Source organism: Triturus cristatus, chromosome 3_1, assembly GCF_964204655.1.
Source record: "Triturus cristatus chromosome 3_1, aTriCri1.1, whole genome shotgun sequence".
In the NCBI taxonomy this organism is placed as follows: domain Eukaryota; kingdom Metazoa; phylum Chordata; class Amphibia; order Caudata; family Salamandridae; genus Triturus; species Triturus cristatus.
Genome location: NC_140583.1, coordinates 31,804,995 through 31,821,607, shown reverse-complemented (window position 1 = coordinate 31,821,607; position 16,613 = coordinate 31,804,995). Strand labels below are relative to the sequence as shown.

At 49.5% G+C, this 16,613-nt stretch overlaps 1 protein-coding gene across 2 annotated transcripts in view; it reads left to right on the top strand.

The window, feature by feature from the left end:
• Positions 1 to 16,613, top strand: part of CREB3L1 (cAMP responsive element binding protein 3 like 1) — a 387,245-nt gene that overhangs the window by 265,439 nt on the left and 105,193 nt on the right. For both annotated transcript variants that reach the window (XM_085646694.1, XM_085646695.1), the window contains exon 2: positions 15,230 to 15,437. In XM_085646694.1, the coding sequence (XP_085502820.1) occupies positions 15,230 to 15,437 (208 nt within the window). The remainder of the gene's footprint in view (positions 1 to 15,229; positions 15,438 to 16,613) is intronic.

Below are 16,613 nucleotides of genomic sequence, written 5' to 3'. Positions count from 1 at the left end.
CTCGAGGTGGAAGTTCAGGTCCCCGAGGAGAATGTAGTCCATGGAGGCGAGGGCATGTGTGCTGACGAAGTCGGCGATGGAGTCGCTGAACTGTGGTCAGGGTCCGGGGGGTCTGTAGACAAGGGTTCCTCTGAGGGTGGTGTTGGGGTCAGTGTGGATCTGGAAGTGCAGGTGTTCGGCGGTACTGAGGGTGTTGTCAGTGCTGGTCGAGACTCTGAGGGTGTTCTTGTGGACGATGGCGATTCCTCCTCCTACTCCGTTAGTGTGGTCCATCACAGCACTCTGGAGTAAACACAGGGAACGCGACTGATATCAACAAACCTACAGTAACCAATAACCTCTGGATTAAACACTGTGGCTTGGCTTCCAGAGTAGCGTGCTACTCGCTGCAAAGTGCTTCAAAGCGCTTCAACGTCTCGTAAGGAGCTGTAAGAGCTTTACCAATGCAATTAAAATACAGCTCTACACAGCACTCTATTTTGTTGGTGGTGGTAGAAAAGCACCCATAGTATAGACAGGAGTCCATAAAGAATGCCAGGGACCCTAAACCTTTACCCGTTGAGTAGCATTAGCCACAGGGCTACCCAAGAATTCACAAAGAGTACAGCAGCCCCATAAACCTTTACCCCAGGTACAGCATTGCCACAGGGCGCTCCTGAGTCTACACAGAGAGCGATGTGTCCCTAAACCGTTACCCCAGGTACAGCATTGCTACAGGGCCCACCAAGAGTCCACACATATGGTCTTGGGCCCCTAAAGCTCCCCAGGTGTTGCATTGGCCAGAGGGCTCCCCTGAGAGTCCACCCAGATGACCCTGGGCCCCTAACCCTCCACACCAGTAAAGCATTGGCCAGAGGGGTCCCCTGAGAGTCCACCCAGATGACCCTGGGCCCCTAACCCTCCACCCCAGTATAGCATTGGCCAGAGGGCTCCCCTGAGAATCCACCCAGATGACCCTGGGCCCCTAACCCTCCACCCCAGTATAGCATTGGCCAGAGGGCTCCCCTGAGAGTCCACCCAGATGACCCTGGGCCCATAACCCTCCACCCCAGTATAGCATTGGCCAGAGGGCTCCCCTGAGAGTCCACCCAGATGACCCTGGGCCCCTAACCCTCCACCCCAGTATAGCATTGGCCAGAGGGCTCCCCTGAGAGTCCACCCAGATGACCCTGGGCCCCTAACCCTCCACCCCAGTATAGCATTGGCCAGAGGGCTCCCCTGAGAATCCACCCAGATGGCCTTGGACCCCTAACCCTCCACCCCAGTATAGCATTGGCCAGAGGGCTCCCCTGAGAGTCCACCCAGATGACCCTGGGCCCCTAACCCTCCGCCCCAGTATAGCATTGGCCAGAGGGCTCCCCTGAGAGTCCACCCAGATGACCTTGGACCCCTAACCCTCCACCCCAGTAAAGCATTGGCCAGAGGGCTCCCCTGAGAGTCCACCCAGATGACCCTGGGCCCCTAACCCTCCACCCCAGTGTAGCATTGGCCAGAGGGCTCCCCTGAGAGTCCACCCAGATGACCCTGGGCCCCTAACCCTCCACCCCAGTATAGCATTGGCCAGAGGGCTCCCCTGAGAGTCCATCCAGATGACCCTGGGCCCCTAACCCTCCACCCCAGTATAGCATTGGCCAGAGGGCTCCCCTGAGAGTCCACCCAGATGACCCTGGGCCCCTAACCCTCCACCCCAGTATAGCATTGTCCGCAGGGCTCCCCTGAGAGTCCACCCAGATGACCCTGGGCCCCTAACCCTCCACCCCAGTATAGCATTGTCCAGAGGGCTCCCCTGAGAGTCCACCCAGATGACCCTGGGCCCCTAACCCTCCACCCCAGTATAGCATTGGCCAAAGGGCTCCCCTGTGAGTCCACCCAGATGACCCTGGGCCCCTAACCCTCCACCCCAGTATAGCATTGGCCAGATGGCTCCCCTGAGAGTCCACCCAGATGACCCTGGGCCCCTAACCCTTCACCCCAGTATAGCATTGGCCAGAGGGCTCCCCTGAGAGTCCACCCAGATGGCCTTGGACCCCTAACCCTCCACTCCAGTATAGCATTGGCCAGAGGGCTCCCCTGAGAGTCCACCCAGATGACCCTGGGCCCCTAACCCTCCACCCCAGTATAGCATTGGCCAGAGGGCTCCTCTGAGAGTCCACCCAGATGACCCTGGGCCCCTAACCCTCCACCCCAGTATAGCATTGGCCAGAGGGCTCCCCTGAGAGTCCACCCAGATGACCCTGGGCCCCTAACCCTCCACCCCAGTATAGCATTGGCCAGAGGGCTCCCCTGAGAGTCCACCCAGATGACCCTGGGCCCCTAACCCTCCACCCCAGTGCAGCATTGGCCAGAGGGCCCCTTGTAATATATATTCACCTTCTGGCTCCATGAAAGCCTCAGTCGTCTGCGGGGTCGGTTCTTAGCCACGGACACTGCGAGTCTTCTGTAAAACTTTTCTTTTTGAAACTGTGGCTCTGGTTGGACATTGGCTCTATTCTGCTGCACGTCATCTTCTGTGGCCCTTGACTGCTCACCCTGCTACCCTGGGAGAGTCGAGCGTGTGAAAGGGGTTACTTTGTTACTCACTTCCAGTCTCTGCTCTTTATGCATTCTGCCATTTTATTTGACTTTTTTTCCGCTCATTTTATATCGTAGACAGATCAGTATTACCCCCAGGTCCCTCCGTCCTCGACACCGTCATGGACAAGTGAGATGTAACTATCTCACTGACAGAAAAAAGAACGAAGGAATGCTGGACCTACCCTTCCCCCTCCCACTGGGAGTACATAAGGAGTACCGTCCCAGCATTCCTCCTGTTCTTTTTTCTGTCATCCTGACAGTGTGAGGACGCGGCAGGAGCGGGGGCGCTCCTGCCTTCTTTCTGGATCCTGCGTTGTGGCTGCTGGTTCTTACCTGGTGCTGGCGGCCCTTCGTTGTTGGCCTCTCCCTCCCTGCTGGGCTTGGGGGGAGTGGCGCGGGCCTCTCCATTTTCGTCAGCCTCGCGGCGGTGTAATACCGCGTTGGTTGCATCTTGGCCCGATGGCCGCATCTCCTGGCCTGCCGGGCTTGCTGGGGGGCGCGGCCGAGCTGCTCCTCTGGATTGGTTTGAGCTCCTTCCCCGGCCGGAAGTCGTCATGCCTGACTTCCGGTTTTTGATCGTGTGGACGGAAGTCAGGCGCCTCGAGGTTACCGGCTTTGGGAAACTCGTTTGGGGTGAGTACCGCATAGCGGTTGTTATCTCTGGCGATTTTGCTGTTGTTGGTGTGTTCTTTGCGATGGGAAAGCATTCCAGGAAAAGACATCACCGGGAGAGGTCTTCCTCTTCTTCTAGTGCTTCCAGGTCCCCCTCACCTGCCAGGTCCAGGCGCCGTGATGCTGGTGCTGATGCGCATATTAAGCGCTTGATCAGGGAAACCTTGACTGAGATGGGTGATGCTGGATCCCGTCGCAGGTGTCCTGCTCCTGTTTCTTCGGCCTCTAGTGGCGATGAGTCTGCTGGTTTGGGGGATGAAGAGTTGAAGGGCAAATATGTGGACAAGGATGCTATGACCATTTTTGTGCAGCATGTTAAAGAGAACATGGGGTTCCCTGACGGGGACGCACCTAGTACCTCTAGGGGCCCTTTGTTGCGACAATTTCAGAGTGCTGCCACTGTCGATGTACCTGTCCATCCCTTCATCAGGGATGTTTTGAAGCGCGAGTAGGCTGATCCTGATCGCATTCTGATTCCGCGATTCATGACTAAACTCTATCCTCTGCAGGATATGGCTACTGAACTGCCTGATTCAATTCCTATTGACTCGTTTGTGGCTAGTTTGGTGGGGCGTACTTCCCTTGCTGAAGATGCTGTGCTGAAGGATCCGGTTGACAAGAAGGCGGATGTGGCGCTCCGTAAGGTGTATTCTGGTTCCCACCTGGCCTTGAGGGCAGGCATCTACGGGACTTATGTGTCGCAGTCCCTGTTGTCTGACCTGAAGTCTCTCTATCAGTCTATGGATAATGCCACGGACTGTTCTGGTTTACTTGAGCAGATTGAGCGTCAGGTGGAGCTGCTGTCTGATGTCTCCTTTGACGTTGTGCGTGCTTCTGCTCTGTCCGGGGGGGCTTGTGTGGCTGCACGTCGCAGTCTTGTCCTTAAGGACTGGAAAACTGACTCTGCGCAGAAAGCATGCGCTTTGAGGTTGCCCTTTCAGGGTACAATGTTGTTTGGGGGGGAGTTGGAGGCGAAATTGCACAAATTGTTTAAGGAAAAGAAGCATTATTCTTCTTTTAAAGTCTCTGCTACTGCTCCTGTCCCTTCTAAACCCAAATCTTTCTTTCGCCCTGCTTCTCGTAGGCAGTTTGTGAGAGGCCAGGGTAGGTTTGCTTCTGGCCGTGGTCGGGACCGTAAGGCTAAGTCCCCTCCTCCTGCCAAGCCGCGTTCCTGACTCTTTGGCGGTGGTTCCCGGGTTGTTGGTTGGAGGGCGGCTGCGCTTCTTCCTGGATGCCTGGGTTCAGTCTTGTTCCGACGTCTGGGTGTTGGACACCATTTGCCAGGGTTATGTTCTGGAGTTTACGGCTCCTCCTCCAGACTCGGGTGTTCGGCCGACTCCTTGGCCTTCGAGTCGTGTGAAGCGGTCTCATCTTTCTCTCGGGATTCTGGACCTTCTTCGGAAGGGTGCCATTCAGGAGGTTCCTCCGTTGGAGACGGGGTTGGGTTTCTATTCCCTGGTCTTTCTGGTTCCAAAGAACACGGGGGGTTTCCGCTTGATTTTGGATCTGCGGGTTATGAACAAATGGGTGGCCAAGATTCCTTTCCGCATGGAGACCTTGCAGAGGGTGATTCCATTGGTGCTGACGGGTCACTTCATGTGTACCCTCGATCTTCAGGATGCGTATTACCATGTCTCGGTCCATCCTCGATCCCGCAGGTTTCTGCGGTTTTGTGTTCAGGGGCGTCATTACCAGTTCATGGTGTTGCCATTCGGTCTCCGGTCGGCGCCAAGGGTGTTTACGAAGGTGGTGGCGCCTTTGGTCACGTGGCTTCATCTCCAGGGGTTGATGGTGTACCCCTATTTAGACGACTGGTTGATCCATGCTCCATCTCGGGTCCTGTTGCTGGAGGCCAGGGAGGTGGTGTGCTCGGCGTTGCGGGCCCATGGTTTCCTGATCAACTTGCCCAAATGTCAACTGGCGCCGTCACAGGACATGGTTTTCATTGGGGCCCGCTTCCGTTCGGATCTGAACCGTGTGTTCCTCCCCGAGCCTCGGGTTGTGACATTGGTGACCCTTGCTCGTCGTTTCCGGGTGGGGGGTGCCTTTCCGGTGCGCCTTTGGTTGCGTCTTATGGGTCTGATGGCGGCAACAGTTTTTACGGTGGCCTGGGCGCGATTTCATCTGCGCCCCCTTTTGGTGTACCTCCTGTCTCTCTCGGATCCCCTGTCCCGCGACTTGGATGTTCTTATTCCTGTGTCTCCGGTGGTCCTCCCGGTTCTTCTTCTTCTCTGGTCTTGACGTCGGATGCCAGCGCCTTAGGTTGGGGGGCGACCTTGGGGTCCCGCTCCCTTCAAGTTCGTTGGTCCCTCCTGGAGAGCCGCCGGTCGTCCAACTGGAGAGAGCTCACGGCGGTGTCCCGAGCTGTGATGGGTTTTCGGGATCTGTTGCTCGGTTGGAACGTGTTGGTGCGGTCCGACAATATGGTGACGGTGGCTTATCTGAATCATCAAGGGGGGATTCGTTCGGCTTCATTGAATGCGATAGTGGTGCCCCTGTTTTGTTGGGCGGAGGGCCATCTGCTGTCTCTGACGGCGGTTCATCTTCGGGGAGTGGACAACTTTGTGGCGGATGCCCTGAGTCGGTGCTTTCCGGATTCTCTGGAGTTGTCTCTCACCCCGGTTGCGTTTCGGCTTGTGTGCGGGAGGTTTGGGCGTCCCTTTCTGGACCTCTTTGCCTCCCGGCACAATGCTCAGCTCCCTCGGTTTTGCTCCCGGTTTCTGCAGGAGGGTTGCTGGGGGGTGGACGCTCTGTCTCTCCCGTGGCCGTCGCGTCTCCTCTATGCCTTCCCCCCCCCTGGCTCTGGTTCCCAGGTTTCTGGCCCGTTTGTGTCAGGAGGATCGGGAGGTGGTGGCGGTCCTGCCGTTTTGGCCTCGGAGGTCTTGGTTTCCAACGGTGCGTCTTTTGGCGGTGCAGGGTCCCTGGTTTCTTCCCCTGTCTCCGTCTCCACTTCGGTCTTCCCCGTGCCTGTCGCTTCTCCGGGTGCGGTTGTCGGTGTGGAAGTTGAGAGGCAGGGTTGGAGACGGCGCGGTTTCCCGGAGCATTTAGCGGTGGCTCTTCAACGTTCCTGGCGGCCTTCTACCCTTAAGGCTTATGATAGGCATTGAGGTAATTTTGATCGTTGGTGTTCGGCGTTGGGGGTCTCCCCTTTGTTTTGTTCCTTACAGGTTGTCCTTCAATTTTTGTGGGAAGGTTTCGAGAAGGGTTTGGCTGTGTCTACTCTTTCCGATATTGAGGCCTTGGTCTCTCGTCTTCTACGCAGTTTTACTGTTTCTCGGCCTGTTCCTCGTCCTTCTTTTCCCCTGTGGGATTTGCCTTTGGTCCTGCGGGTTTTGATTGGTCCTCCTTTTGAGCCTTTGGATGAGGTGGATTTGAAATTTCTGACTCTCAAGGTGGTTTTCCTGGTGGCTGTCACCTCTGCTCGTCGTCTTGGGGAGTTGGGGGCCTTGATGGCGCGACCTCCTTTTCTTTCCTTCACGGAGGAGGGTGTGGTGCTCCGACTGGATTCTTCTTTTGTGCCGAAGGTTTCTTCGCAATTTCACAGGTGCCAGGAGTTGGTGTTGCCTGCCCTGGGCTCTGTTTTGGATTCTCCTGGTGGTCCCCAGTGGTCTTTGTTGGATGTGTGCAGGGCTTTGCGCATTTATCTGGACCGTACGGCGGTTTTTCGCAAATCGGACTCCCTTTTTGTCTCCTTTGGTGCGGCTTCGCTTGGGAGTAAGGCTTCTTCTGTGTCCATCGGCCGTTGGCTGAAGCAAGTCATTTCCTTGGCCTACTCTCTGTCTGGTTCTCCTCCTCCTTTGGGGGTTCAGGGTCGTTCTACGAGAGGGGTGGCTGCTTCTTGGGCGGAGGTTCAGGGTGATCCTCTCTCTGAGATTTGTAGGGCTGCCACGTGGGCTTCTTCCAATACTTTCATCAGACATTATCGTCTCCTCAATCTTTTGGGGGATGATGGAGGTTTTGCATTGGGGGTGTTGAGCTCTGTTCGCTCCTAATGTTTTTTTCTGCTTTATTTCCAATAAATCTCTGGGTTTGTTTGCTATCCTGGTGGTTTGTTGTGTTTTCTAGTATGAATGCCGGTGTTTGCTTTGGTATTTCTCATTTGTCAATGACGGTGTCGAGGACGTAGGGACCTGGGGGTAATGTCCTATTACTTACCGGTAATCTTCATTACTCCGGGTCCCGTAGTCCTCGACACCGTCATGACTTCCCTCCCTCCCTCCCTGTCTGCCGGCCTTCATTGGTGCTTGGTATTTCAGGAGGAATGCTGGGACGGTACTCCTTAAGTACTCCCAGTGGGAGGGGGAGGGTAGGTCCAGCATTCCTTCGTTCTTTTTTCTGTCAGTGAGATAGTTACATCTCACTTGTCCATGGCGATGTCGAGGACTACGGGACCCGGAGTAATGAAGATTACCGGTAAGTAATAGGACATTCCTGCTCTCGTTATGAAACTTTGCTTTATTCTCCGCTGATGACTCTGCGTGACTCCGGGTTGTGCTACATTTTTATCAATCACGCCTAGTCTCGCAGAAAATCTGATTATTGGGTTTTGCGTATTCTGCGTGCTTCCCATTTTCCATATGTTTACACTCTCCCCATAATGTTGCTTGAGGGAGACGTGGCTCCAGCACAACATGTCTCTGGAACGGCCGCTCTGGAAGCCTTCCACGCGCAGCTGCTGCGCTGCTTAGGACGCTTCTCATACCTCACGCACCATTTTCACCGTAATCTCGGCGCTAAATTGCTGGCGCACCCACGGTTCTTGTGAGACTTAAGCTTATTGCACATGACAAGAAATCTCACAACCCCCATCTGCCCCCTCCCCCCCACGTGTCCGCCTGTCTGAACTTGGGCTCGATGCTCTAATCTGCCGCTGACTCGCTGTGTGGACTTGGCCTCTGTTCTTGGCTCGTACGCGGACTCACTGTCTGGAAATGGGAACCTGGGGTGTCCGTCAAGAGATTAATGAGGTTCAGATTGGGTCATTTACGGTTGTTGGCCCAGCATAGGGGTATCACAGTGACAGGATGTGCCGTGAAGCAACGCTGAACTCAAGGTAAATCAGTGCTAAAGCGCTTCTAAGAGCCTAGGCAGCCTAGGATTGGCCCCAAGCACACGGATTCACCGACATGCCTGAGGAAGCGGAAATGACGTCACATGCCCTTTGACCTTCACTTTCACTCAGACATACATATGCTTATACATAAACACACATTCACATATACAGACACACACACATATACACACACACACTGGCTACACATACACAGTCACACACATTCTGCCTACACATGCACACGCATTCACATACACACACACACATTCACACATACACACACTCTCTCTTACATAAACACACTCAAAGCTGCAAGCATGCACACAGCATACATACATTTAAAAACATTTTTTTAACTTATTCTCAGTTGCCAGGAAAATTCATATTCCAGCTATTTGTACACCATTTTTTTTATTAAAGTAATAGAATAATCAAGAATGTCATCTTATTCTCTCTTTGTATAACAGAAAATTAACAAGAAACGCTGTGAGTGACGCCCCCACTGACGCCCATAAGGATCAGCTGCTTCCGTTCCTGCCACTGATGGTGTCACTGCTGATGCCAGGGGTCGCATACGCAGTGCCAGGGGTCACAGGGGGCATGGCTGGGGCCACAGCAGTGACCCTGGCGACCCCTAAATGACCTCCATGCGAAAGCACTTCATGTAATAACCAAGGGCTCTAGGGCCATCCTTTTGAATCAGATATTTTGATGGAGTAAAGAAATGTTATGGGTATTTCCAGATAACCTCCCTGCATAATTCGGTCCACCGTGCGGCATAATCCCGCTAGCGGTTGCATGACGTTGCAATGCATGCTTTTACCCCGCATGCCATTACAACGCAATATTTTACTCCGACTTGCTGTCGGGGGTGCGCTGGAGTTTGGAATAGTATAATTTACTATTCCAACCCCAGTCTGTGCAACTGGAAGGAAGATGTTGGAGTTAAATCCAGCACCTTATACCCCTTACAGCAAGCCATTTTAGTTGTAATAGCATGCGGGGTAAAAGCATGCGTTGTAATGCATGCGTTGTAACGGTTGTTTCCCCCCGCTAACCCTGGCAATGTAAAAGCACTGCAGAGTGATCTGAGGGGTCTCATTATGATGATGAGGCGCATAGTTCACAAGCAACCATAAAACATTTTTCATATTTCACAGTTCCCCAGTGAAATAGGCATTTTGATATCACTTCACATTTTGCACAATAAAAGCACCCAGACACGCAAAAAAAATGTATAAAAATAGATGAAACAGACATTGGAGGTGAACTATTTTAGAGATCCAGCGGTGTTGTAGAGTGTTACGTATACAGGAGCTGCTCTCTGCCTAAAACTACCAGTCCGCGTTGAGAAAGCTGCCGCGCGAGTACAAATCTACTTGAGCGGCAGAAAACGACCGCTTGCACTGTGCATGATGCCGTTCACAATGACTGCACAGTGCAGACAAGCACCCGGCATTGTGCAATCATTGCGAACAGCATTTCCCTACAGCACTACGCAGTTTGCGTAGCTACGCGTAGCGTGACGTAGTGCAAAGTGAACTTCGCGTAGCTCGACTACGCGAACTACGCCCAGGGTTACCTAAAACCTGGGAACTACCCAGAATTCCAAACTTACTTTTTTGTATATATGTTAAAAAACTGAAATTCACCAGTTATAGTCAGAAGCAAGGACATAGCTTGGTCAGCAAGACTGGGTGGTGGGGGGGGCGGGTGAGCTTCAGATTGTCCGACTATCACGCTGGTGTATAATGTTAATACATTATAGGATAAGCAGGGCGGTAGAAAGGGAGACAAATACTGATTGGCAGGGGAACTAAGTGAGAGGAAACACAATATTTTGTTAAATAACCAACATTGTTGAAGACTTTCAAAGCAGAGAGGGTATGTGTTCGGTTCTGTCAGTATTTATGTAAACATTCCTCTGAAATCCAAGAGACACCTCATCATGCCCGACTGAAAGCACCTGTACCCAGCTGTTTACCAGAAAATACATTTATTAGGGGGGTGCGACACCCTAAACACCCACCTTGAATCTACGCCCCTGGTTAGAAGCGCTAACGATAATAAGGATAATACATCATCCAATGAGTGTGTTAGCTTGTTTTATAGTGTACATAGTGGCGGGTAACTACAATATTACTTTTCTACATATTTTCGCCCAGTCTGTGTCCAGCTAATCACTATAAGTGTTTACAAAGCACATGCGCTCCTAATGCAGCATAGGTGTGTAGATGTATTGAACACGTTATAAATCTTCATATTGAAGACTAACTCTGTGTGCAGGTGTTAGTTGACTTGTGATTATTTTGTTCCACACAAGTTTTTTGATACTGTAGAAAAAGTTTCCAGCAAGGCAAACATTCCACGTTCTCCATACTTAGTATTGTGAGCAGCCTTCAGTTACTCGACAGAATCATCTAAAAATGACAATTTCTGCTTAACATAAAAGACTGAGTGCACCAGGTACTAACCCATGAGCATGTTCTTGTTTGGCTTCAGGCGATGGGCTATCTGTAAAGCTTTCACCACAGTATGAAGGCTGCAGATAGTATGATCTTTAACACCTTCAGACCTTGGAAATTTTAAGTGATTAGTCGCTCCTTAGACAAGATTTGCATAGAGTGTACGCTGTGCTTAGTAGGCACTTTTTAATACGCTGTGGGATATTTCTCATGAGAGATTCACTGTCTGCAATCAGTGTAGTACAGAGTAAACTCTCTCCATAGAGTAAACACTGCTAGCAGTACCCACTTTTCTACTCATATCCACTTCGTTTCACAATGCAGGTCGAGTGACTGTCAGGGGCTCGACACAGGTAAAGGATGTCCATAGTAGGGCATTATAATGGCATTATAATGCAACAGGGCTTCAGCATCTGGATGAACTTGGTTTCCCTGAACAGTTGTATACAGATTCAACACCGTGTGCAGGATAGGTTACCCTTTCATCCGTGGTTAATAGTCAACATGAACTTGGCTACCCATGAAGTATAAGGTATCAGGTCAATGTTGCACATAACACCAGCCTGCTTTACCTATGGGGGTTGGATGTATGAGAGCAGTAAAGAAGCTTCATATTCTTCTGAGCTATTGTGCACTTACTTTCATCAGTGCCAACAACTGGTGCATTTCTGTGATTTTTAGTTAAAAATGTTAATTTTGTCATAGACAAATTCACCTAACTATAACGTTACTTTTTCCTGTCTCCCTGCCCTGGTCCGAGCCTGTCTGGGGTGCAGAATTGTGAGCCGAGCCAATGCCCCCGGGCATTTGAGCACTTTAAAAATACACAAATCAAATTGAGGTGCAAGCGTGGTAACTGACAGATCCACCCCTATCAAGTGAGAGATGGCCCATCCCGCCAACACCTAGACCCTGCTTTGTGATACTGTCTAGGAGGAATACACAATGAACAGCTGACAACCACCTTTAGTCATGTTTCCTGGGAACAGGCTTCAGGCACCAAATATTTAGGAGAAGAAAATACCAACTTCCTAAAAGTGCCAACAAGGAATTCGTTCAAATAAAAACACTTTACCAACAAAAGATTGAAGCAAAATTTTGTTGACTTCCAACAGAGAATGACGGTTTGTGCGGTGGTTTCTAGAATAATGAGACAATTTTCAAGTATCAAATCAACCTCACAGATTGAAGAACGGCCTGATCCTTTGACAAGAGGCAATTAATAAACCGGAGTCACAATTTGACTCACCAATAAGGGGGTCTTTAATCTTAATACAACTACAGTGTCCTGAAGATGATCTCACAGATGCATAACAACCGAGACCAAAATGTCAACGCCTAACCCAACTTTCATTTTAGTGATTGTTAAATTTATGTTCAAAGTCTAGTCATTCCGTGAGAGACAGACTTTTATGCTATATATTTGAAAGTAGTCTTCAACGTGCATTGGCGAATAGCCTATTAACTTACAAAGTGATTTCAGTGTTTATTAATGAATTCCTGGTTGGCACTGTTACTCACCTGATTTCTAATACCCAAGCCCATAAGGGAACATTGGGTTGCGTTTGTATGTTGAACTTTCTAAAAGTATCATTTTCAGAATTGCAACTTAAAATTTGACTTTACCATTAAATAGGGTTTTAAAATACAATTCATCAGACACCAAACATGACTTTCCTACTTCCTCCCAATCAAAAGTTATTACTTATTAAATGCAAGAAGGTAACCCAATATTATCGTATTTGAGGGGAAGGCCTTGCAATAGTGAAAGCACATTTTAGAGTTTTCACTCCAAGGACATGTAAAACTTAAAAGTACATTTCCACCAGTTTATATACACAATGCACCCTGTCATATGGGCTGTTTAGGACCTACCCTAGGGGTGACTTATGTGCGTTAAAAGGGAAGGTTTCGGCCTGGCAAAAGGTTTAGTTAGCTAGGGCAAAATGGCAGTTTAAATTGCACACACAGGCTGCAATGGCAGGCCTGAGATGTTTAAAAAGGCTACTTAAGTGGATGGCACTGTAAGTGCAGCAATCCCACTAGTAGCATGTCATTCACAGGCCCTGGATACATGTAGTATCACTTAACTAGGGACTTACAAGTACACCTAATTTTACCATGTTTAAAGGACAGAGCACATGCACTGATTAGCAGTGGTGAAGTGTGCAAAGACCAGAAGCCAATAAGAACAGGTTCAGAAAACAGGCAGGTGAATCCAAAAGATTTGGGGTTGACCCCGCAGAGAGGACCAAGTCTAACATATATATTACCCCGTGGTCGCCAAATGTATTTTTTTGTTTTCTAATCACTCTAGCTCTGTTTGATGAATCTTCACGAAACTTTTCAAACAAAAAGTCTCATCCGCCACAGCTTCTCCTTGAAAAGTTTTGTGTGATCTGTCAAGTGGGCATAGAGAAAAAGGGGTGGTTCCAAAACACATTTTTCCTATGCAAATAAACAGAGGTAAACAGGTATGGGGCACCCTCCCCGAGACATTTTATGGCCTGGAGGCCCTATCACCTGGGGTCGACTTATATAGATTTGGAGAGGGGGAATGACACTGCTTTCCTGAGCCTATTAAAGACCCAGGTGCGCAATCACCTGAGGTCTGCAGCATATGAGTGACCCAGGGACGTCATCTCGCAGGACACTGTTGTTACCTGGTCACCAGAGTGCAGTCAGGGAGTACTCAAACTCCCTAACACAAGATTGCTTCCGCTGGACAGAAGCAGAACCAAAAGTTGCTCCCACCGGGCGGGAGCAGTCTAGTGAAGCCAGCACCCACCTCAGCCTGGATGAGTGCGGGCAGGGGAGCCAACAGGGCCTTGAAGGTCATGGGCCTTCCTTACTATACCCCAATGGCAGAAAATGTTTTGGCTGGGGAAAACACCCCAAAAAATGGGAGACTGGCTCCCACCTCACACAGGATGGTGCTGGCAGGGGAACCAATGGACTTCTGGCCATGGGCTTCTCCCTGCAGCACCCCATATTTTAGAAAGTTGTGGTGGGACCAGGACACTCACTCCAAAAAAACTAAACAAAAAAATGACTCCTGCGTTGCCCCATAGAATAAGGGCAGTGTACAGGGAGTCGACTGGACTGAGAGGAACCTGGGTCTCCCCCCTGCAGTGCCCAACACACAAAAGCAAGCTGTGGGTGTCCCAGGAGGGACTGGGACACCCACCCCCAAAAAAATTAAAATACAGAAAAAGGTGGGAGAGAATTGTAAATGAGTAGCCCGAGCTGCTCATGTATTATTCAATGCTCCTGGCAAGTAGCTTCCCTATAATGCACTTCACGGGCTAATTAACATATAATAGGCTTAATGGTGGTGACCCAACCTGGGCAGGGACATCACCAGCATGTTATTTAAGTATTGTGGGGGGCTCCAGGGAGTGCAGCAGCCCCTCAGACATATATATATATATATATATATATATATATAGTAATACCACTATGTTTCCTTGGGTCAGTATGACCCCAGGAAAATCTGATAACATTGTTGAGTTTTCCCAGAGCTGGAGTTTTTACATTTCACTTCGGAAATGCAGAATTTCAGAATACCCCAATGGTTGCATTATGTGGACTGAGGAGAAAGACTCTAATAGTGTTTAAAGTTGGTTTGAATATTAATGTGTAATTTTAATCTTTATTAACAAGCCATGCGATGCTTGTTAATAATGATGAATATCTTTGAGCATGGTTTTCGGATTTCTTGAGTCCGATGATGATTATAAGCTTATTAAATTTGTTTTATCAAGGGGCTGATCCTTTGATAAAGCCAAGAACACACCCTTGCCTTGCACTGCTTAAACCCTCACATGTTACATCACTCATGACATGTTCAATGAAAGCATTAATCTCACCATTAATGACTTCTGAAATATCATTTATGACAATACTGTGCATGTTGGGGCTGCGAATTATAGAGCCGTGAGATAACCATAACTGATGAATTTCAGTGTTCTTTTTAGTTTAAAATGATTTGCTTTAACTGACATTTTTTCCTAACTATATAATGCCACTTTTACCTGTGCTTTTTTTAGTGAATATCCAATTATTTTTTATTACAATAACCTATCTATAATCGCACTTTGAAATCTATCTGTCTGTCTGTCTGTCTGTCTGTCTTGTCTGTCTGTCTGTCTGTCTGTCTGTCTGTCTGTCTGTCTGTCTGTCTGTCTGTCTGTCTGTCTGTCTATCTATCTATCTATCTATCTATCTATCTATCTATCTATCTATCTATCTATCTATCTATCTATCTATCTATCTGTCTGTCTGTCTGTCTGTCTGTCTGTCTGTCTGTCTGTCTGTCTGTCTGTCTGTCTGTCTGTCTGTCTATCTATCTATCTATCTATCTATCTATCTATCTATCTATCTATCTATCTATCTATCTATCTACATGTGTGTCTTTAATGTGCCACCATTGCTCACTGCTGAATAGATCTATTGTCTTCCCCAGCACTTCTCGGAAAGCCTGGAAGATTTCTCCAATGAGCTCTTCAACAGCTTCTTCGAAGATGCTGCCCTGGCAGAGAGGAACGCCCTCCTCGATATGGAACTTGACCCCCAAACCCCTGATATCCAGGCTGAGCACAGCTACTCCCTCTGTGGAGACTCTGCCCCCCAAAGTCCACTGCTATCGGTGAAAACAGAGGACTCCGATAATGGTGAGTGACCGAAAGAAAAGTGCACATGGGTAAGGGGTTGGTGGTGTTTCTACTGAGTAAGGGTACTGGAACTTTATGGAATATCAGGAGTTCTTCTGGCAGGATTGAAGTTGCACAGATTCGGCTCTGGAACAGAACTTTGCTTGTAGCCATAGAACTTCAGCATGTATGGACTGAGTCACCATACTACCTCAGTATCTATGAGTCCGAGTCCGACTAGCTATATTCCCTCACTTGCCCTCCTAACCTTACAAGAGAGACAAGTGAATCCGCACGTCAGAACACAACCCTCTCGACCCTCTCAGGGATCGCGGTAATAGGAAGCCTCCTTTCGCTCTCTCACTTGTACTCGTCCACAATAAGATAACCAGGAGACACAAAGGCAGTTTAGAATATTTATTCAAACTATCGTTCTCTGAAGTGCAGTATACGTTCCACAATTAGAAAACAAATGCATACTAAAAATATTGCTAGAATTGTTAATAATCCATAGACCATGAAAAGCCCTGTCATTTTAGAGGATAGGGTAACCTAATTCCCCTCCCCTGCTCCTGAAGCTAAATGATTATAACTCAAAGATCTATGGAATCAGTGGCGGACTCCGTACCTTAGCATTCACAGATGGACGCTCCACATCTCAGCAGACCCCGCACCTTAGCATACACAGATGGATGCTCTACGTCTCAGCAGACGCAGACCCTGTGCCTTAGCATTCACAGATGGACGCTCCACATCTCAGCAGACGCAGACCCCGTACCTTAGCATTCACAGATGGACGCTCTACATTTCAGCAGACGCAAACCCTGTACCTTAGCATACACAGATGGACCCTCCACATCTCAGCAGACGCAGACCCCATACTTTAGCATTCACAGATGGATGCTCCACATCTCAGCAGACCCCGCACCTTAGCATACACAGATGGATGCTCTACGTCTCAGCAGACGCAGACCCTGTGCCTTAGCATTCACAGATGGACGCTCCACATCTCAGCAGACGCAGACCCTGTGCCTTAGCATTCACAGATGGACGCTCCACATCTCAGCAGACGCAGACCCCGTACCTTAGCATTCACAGATGGAAGCTCCACATCTCAGCAGACGCAGACCCCGTACCTTAGCATTCACAGATGGACGCTCTACGTCTCAGCGGACGCAGACTCCGTACCTTAGCATT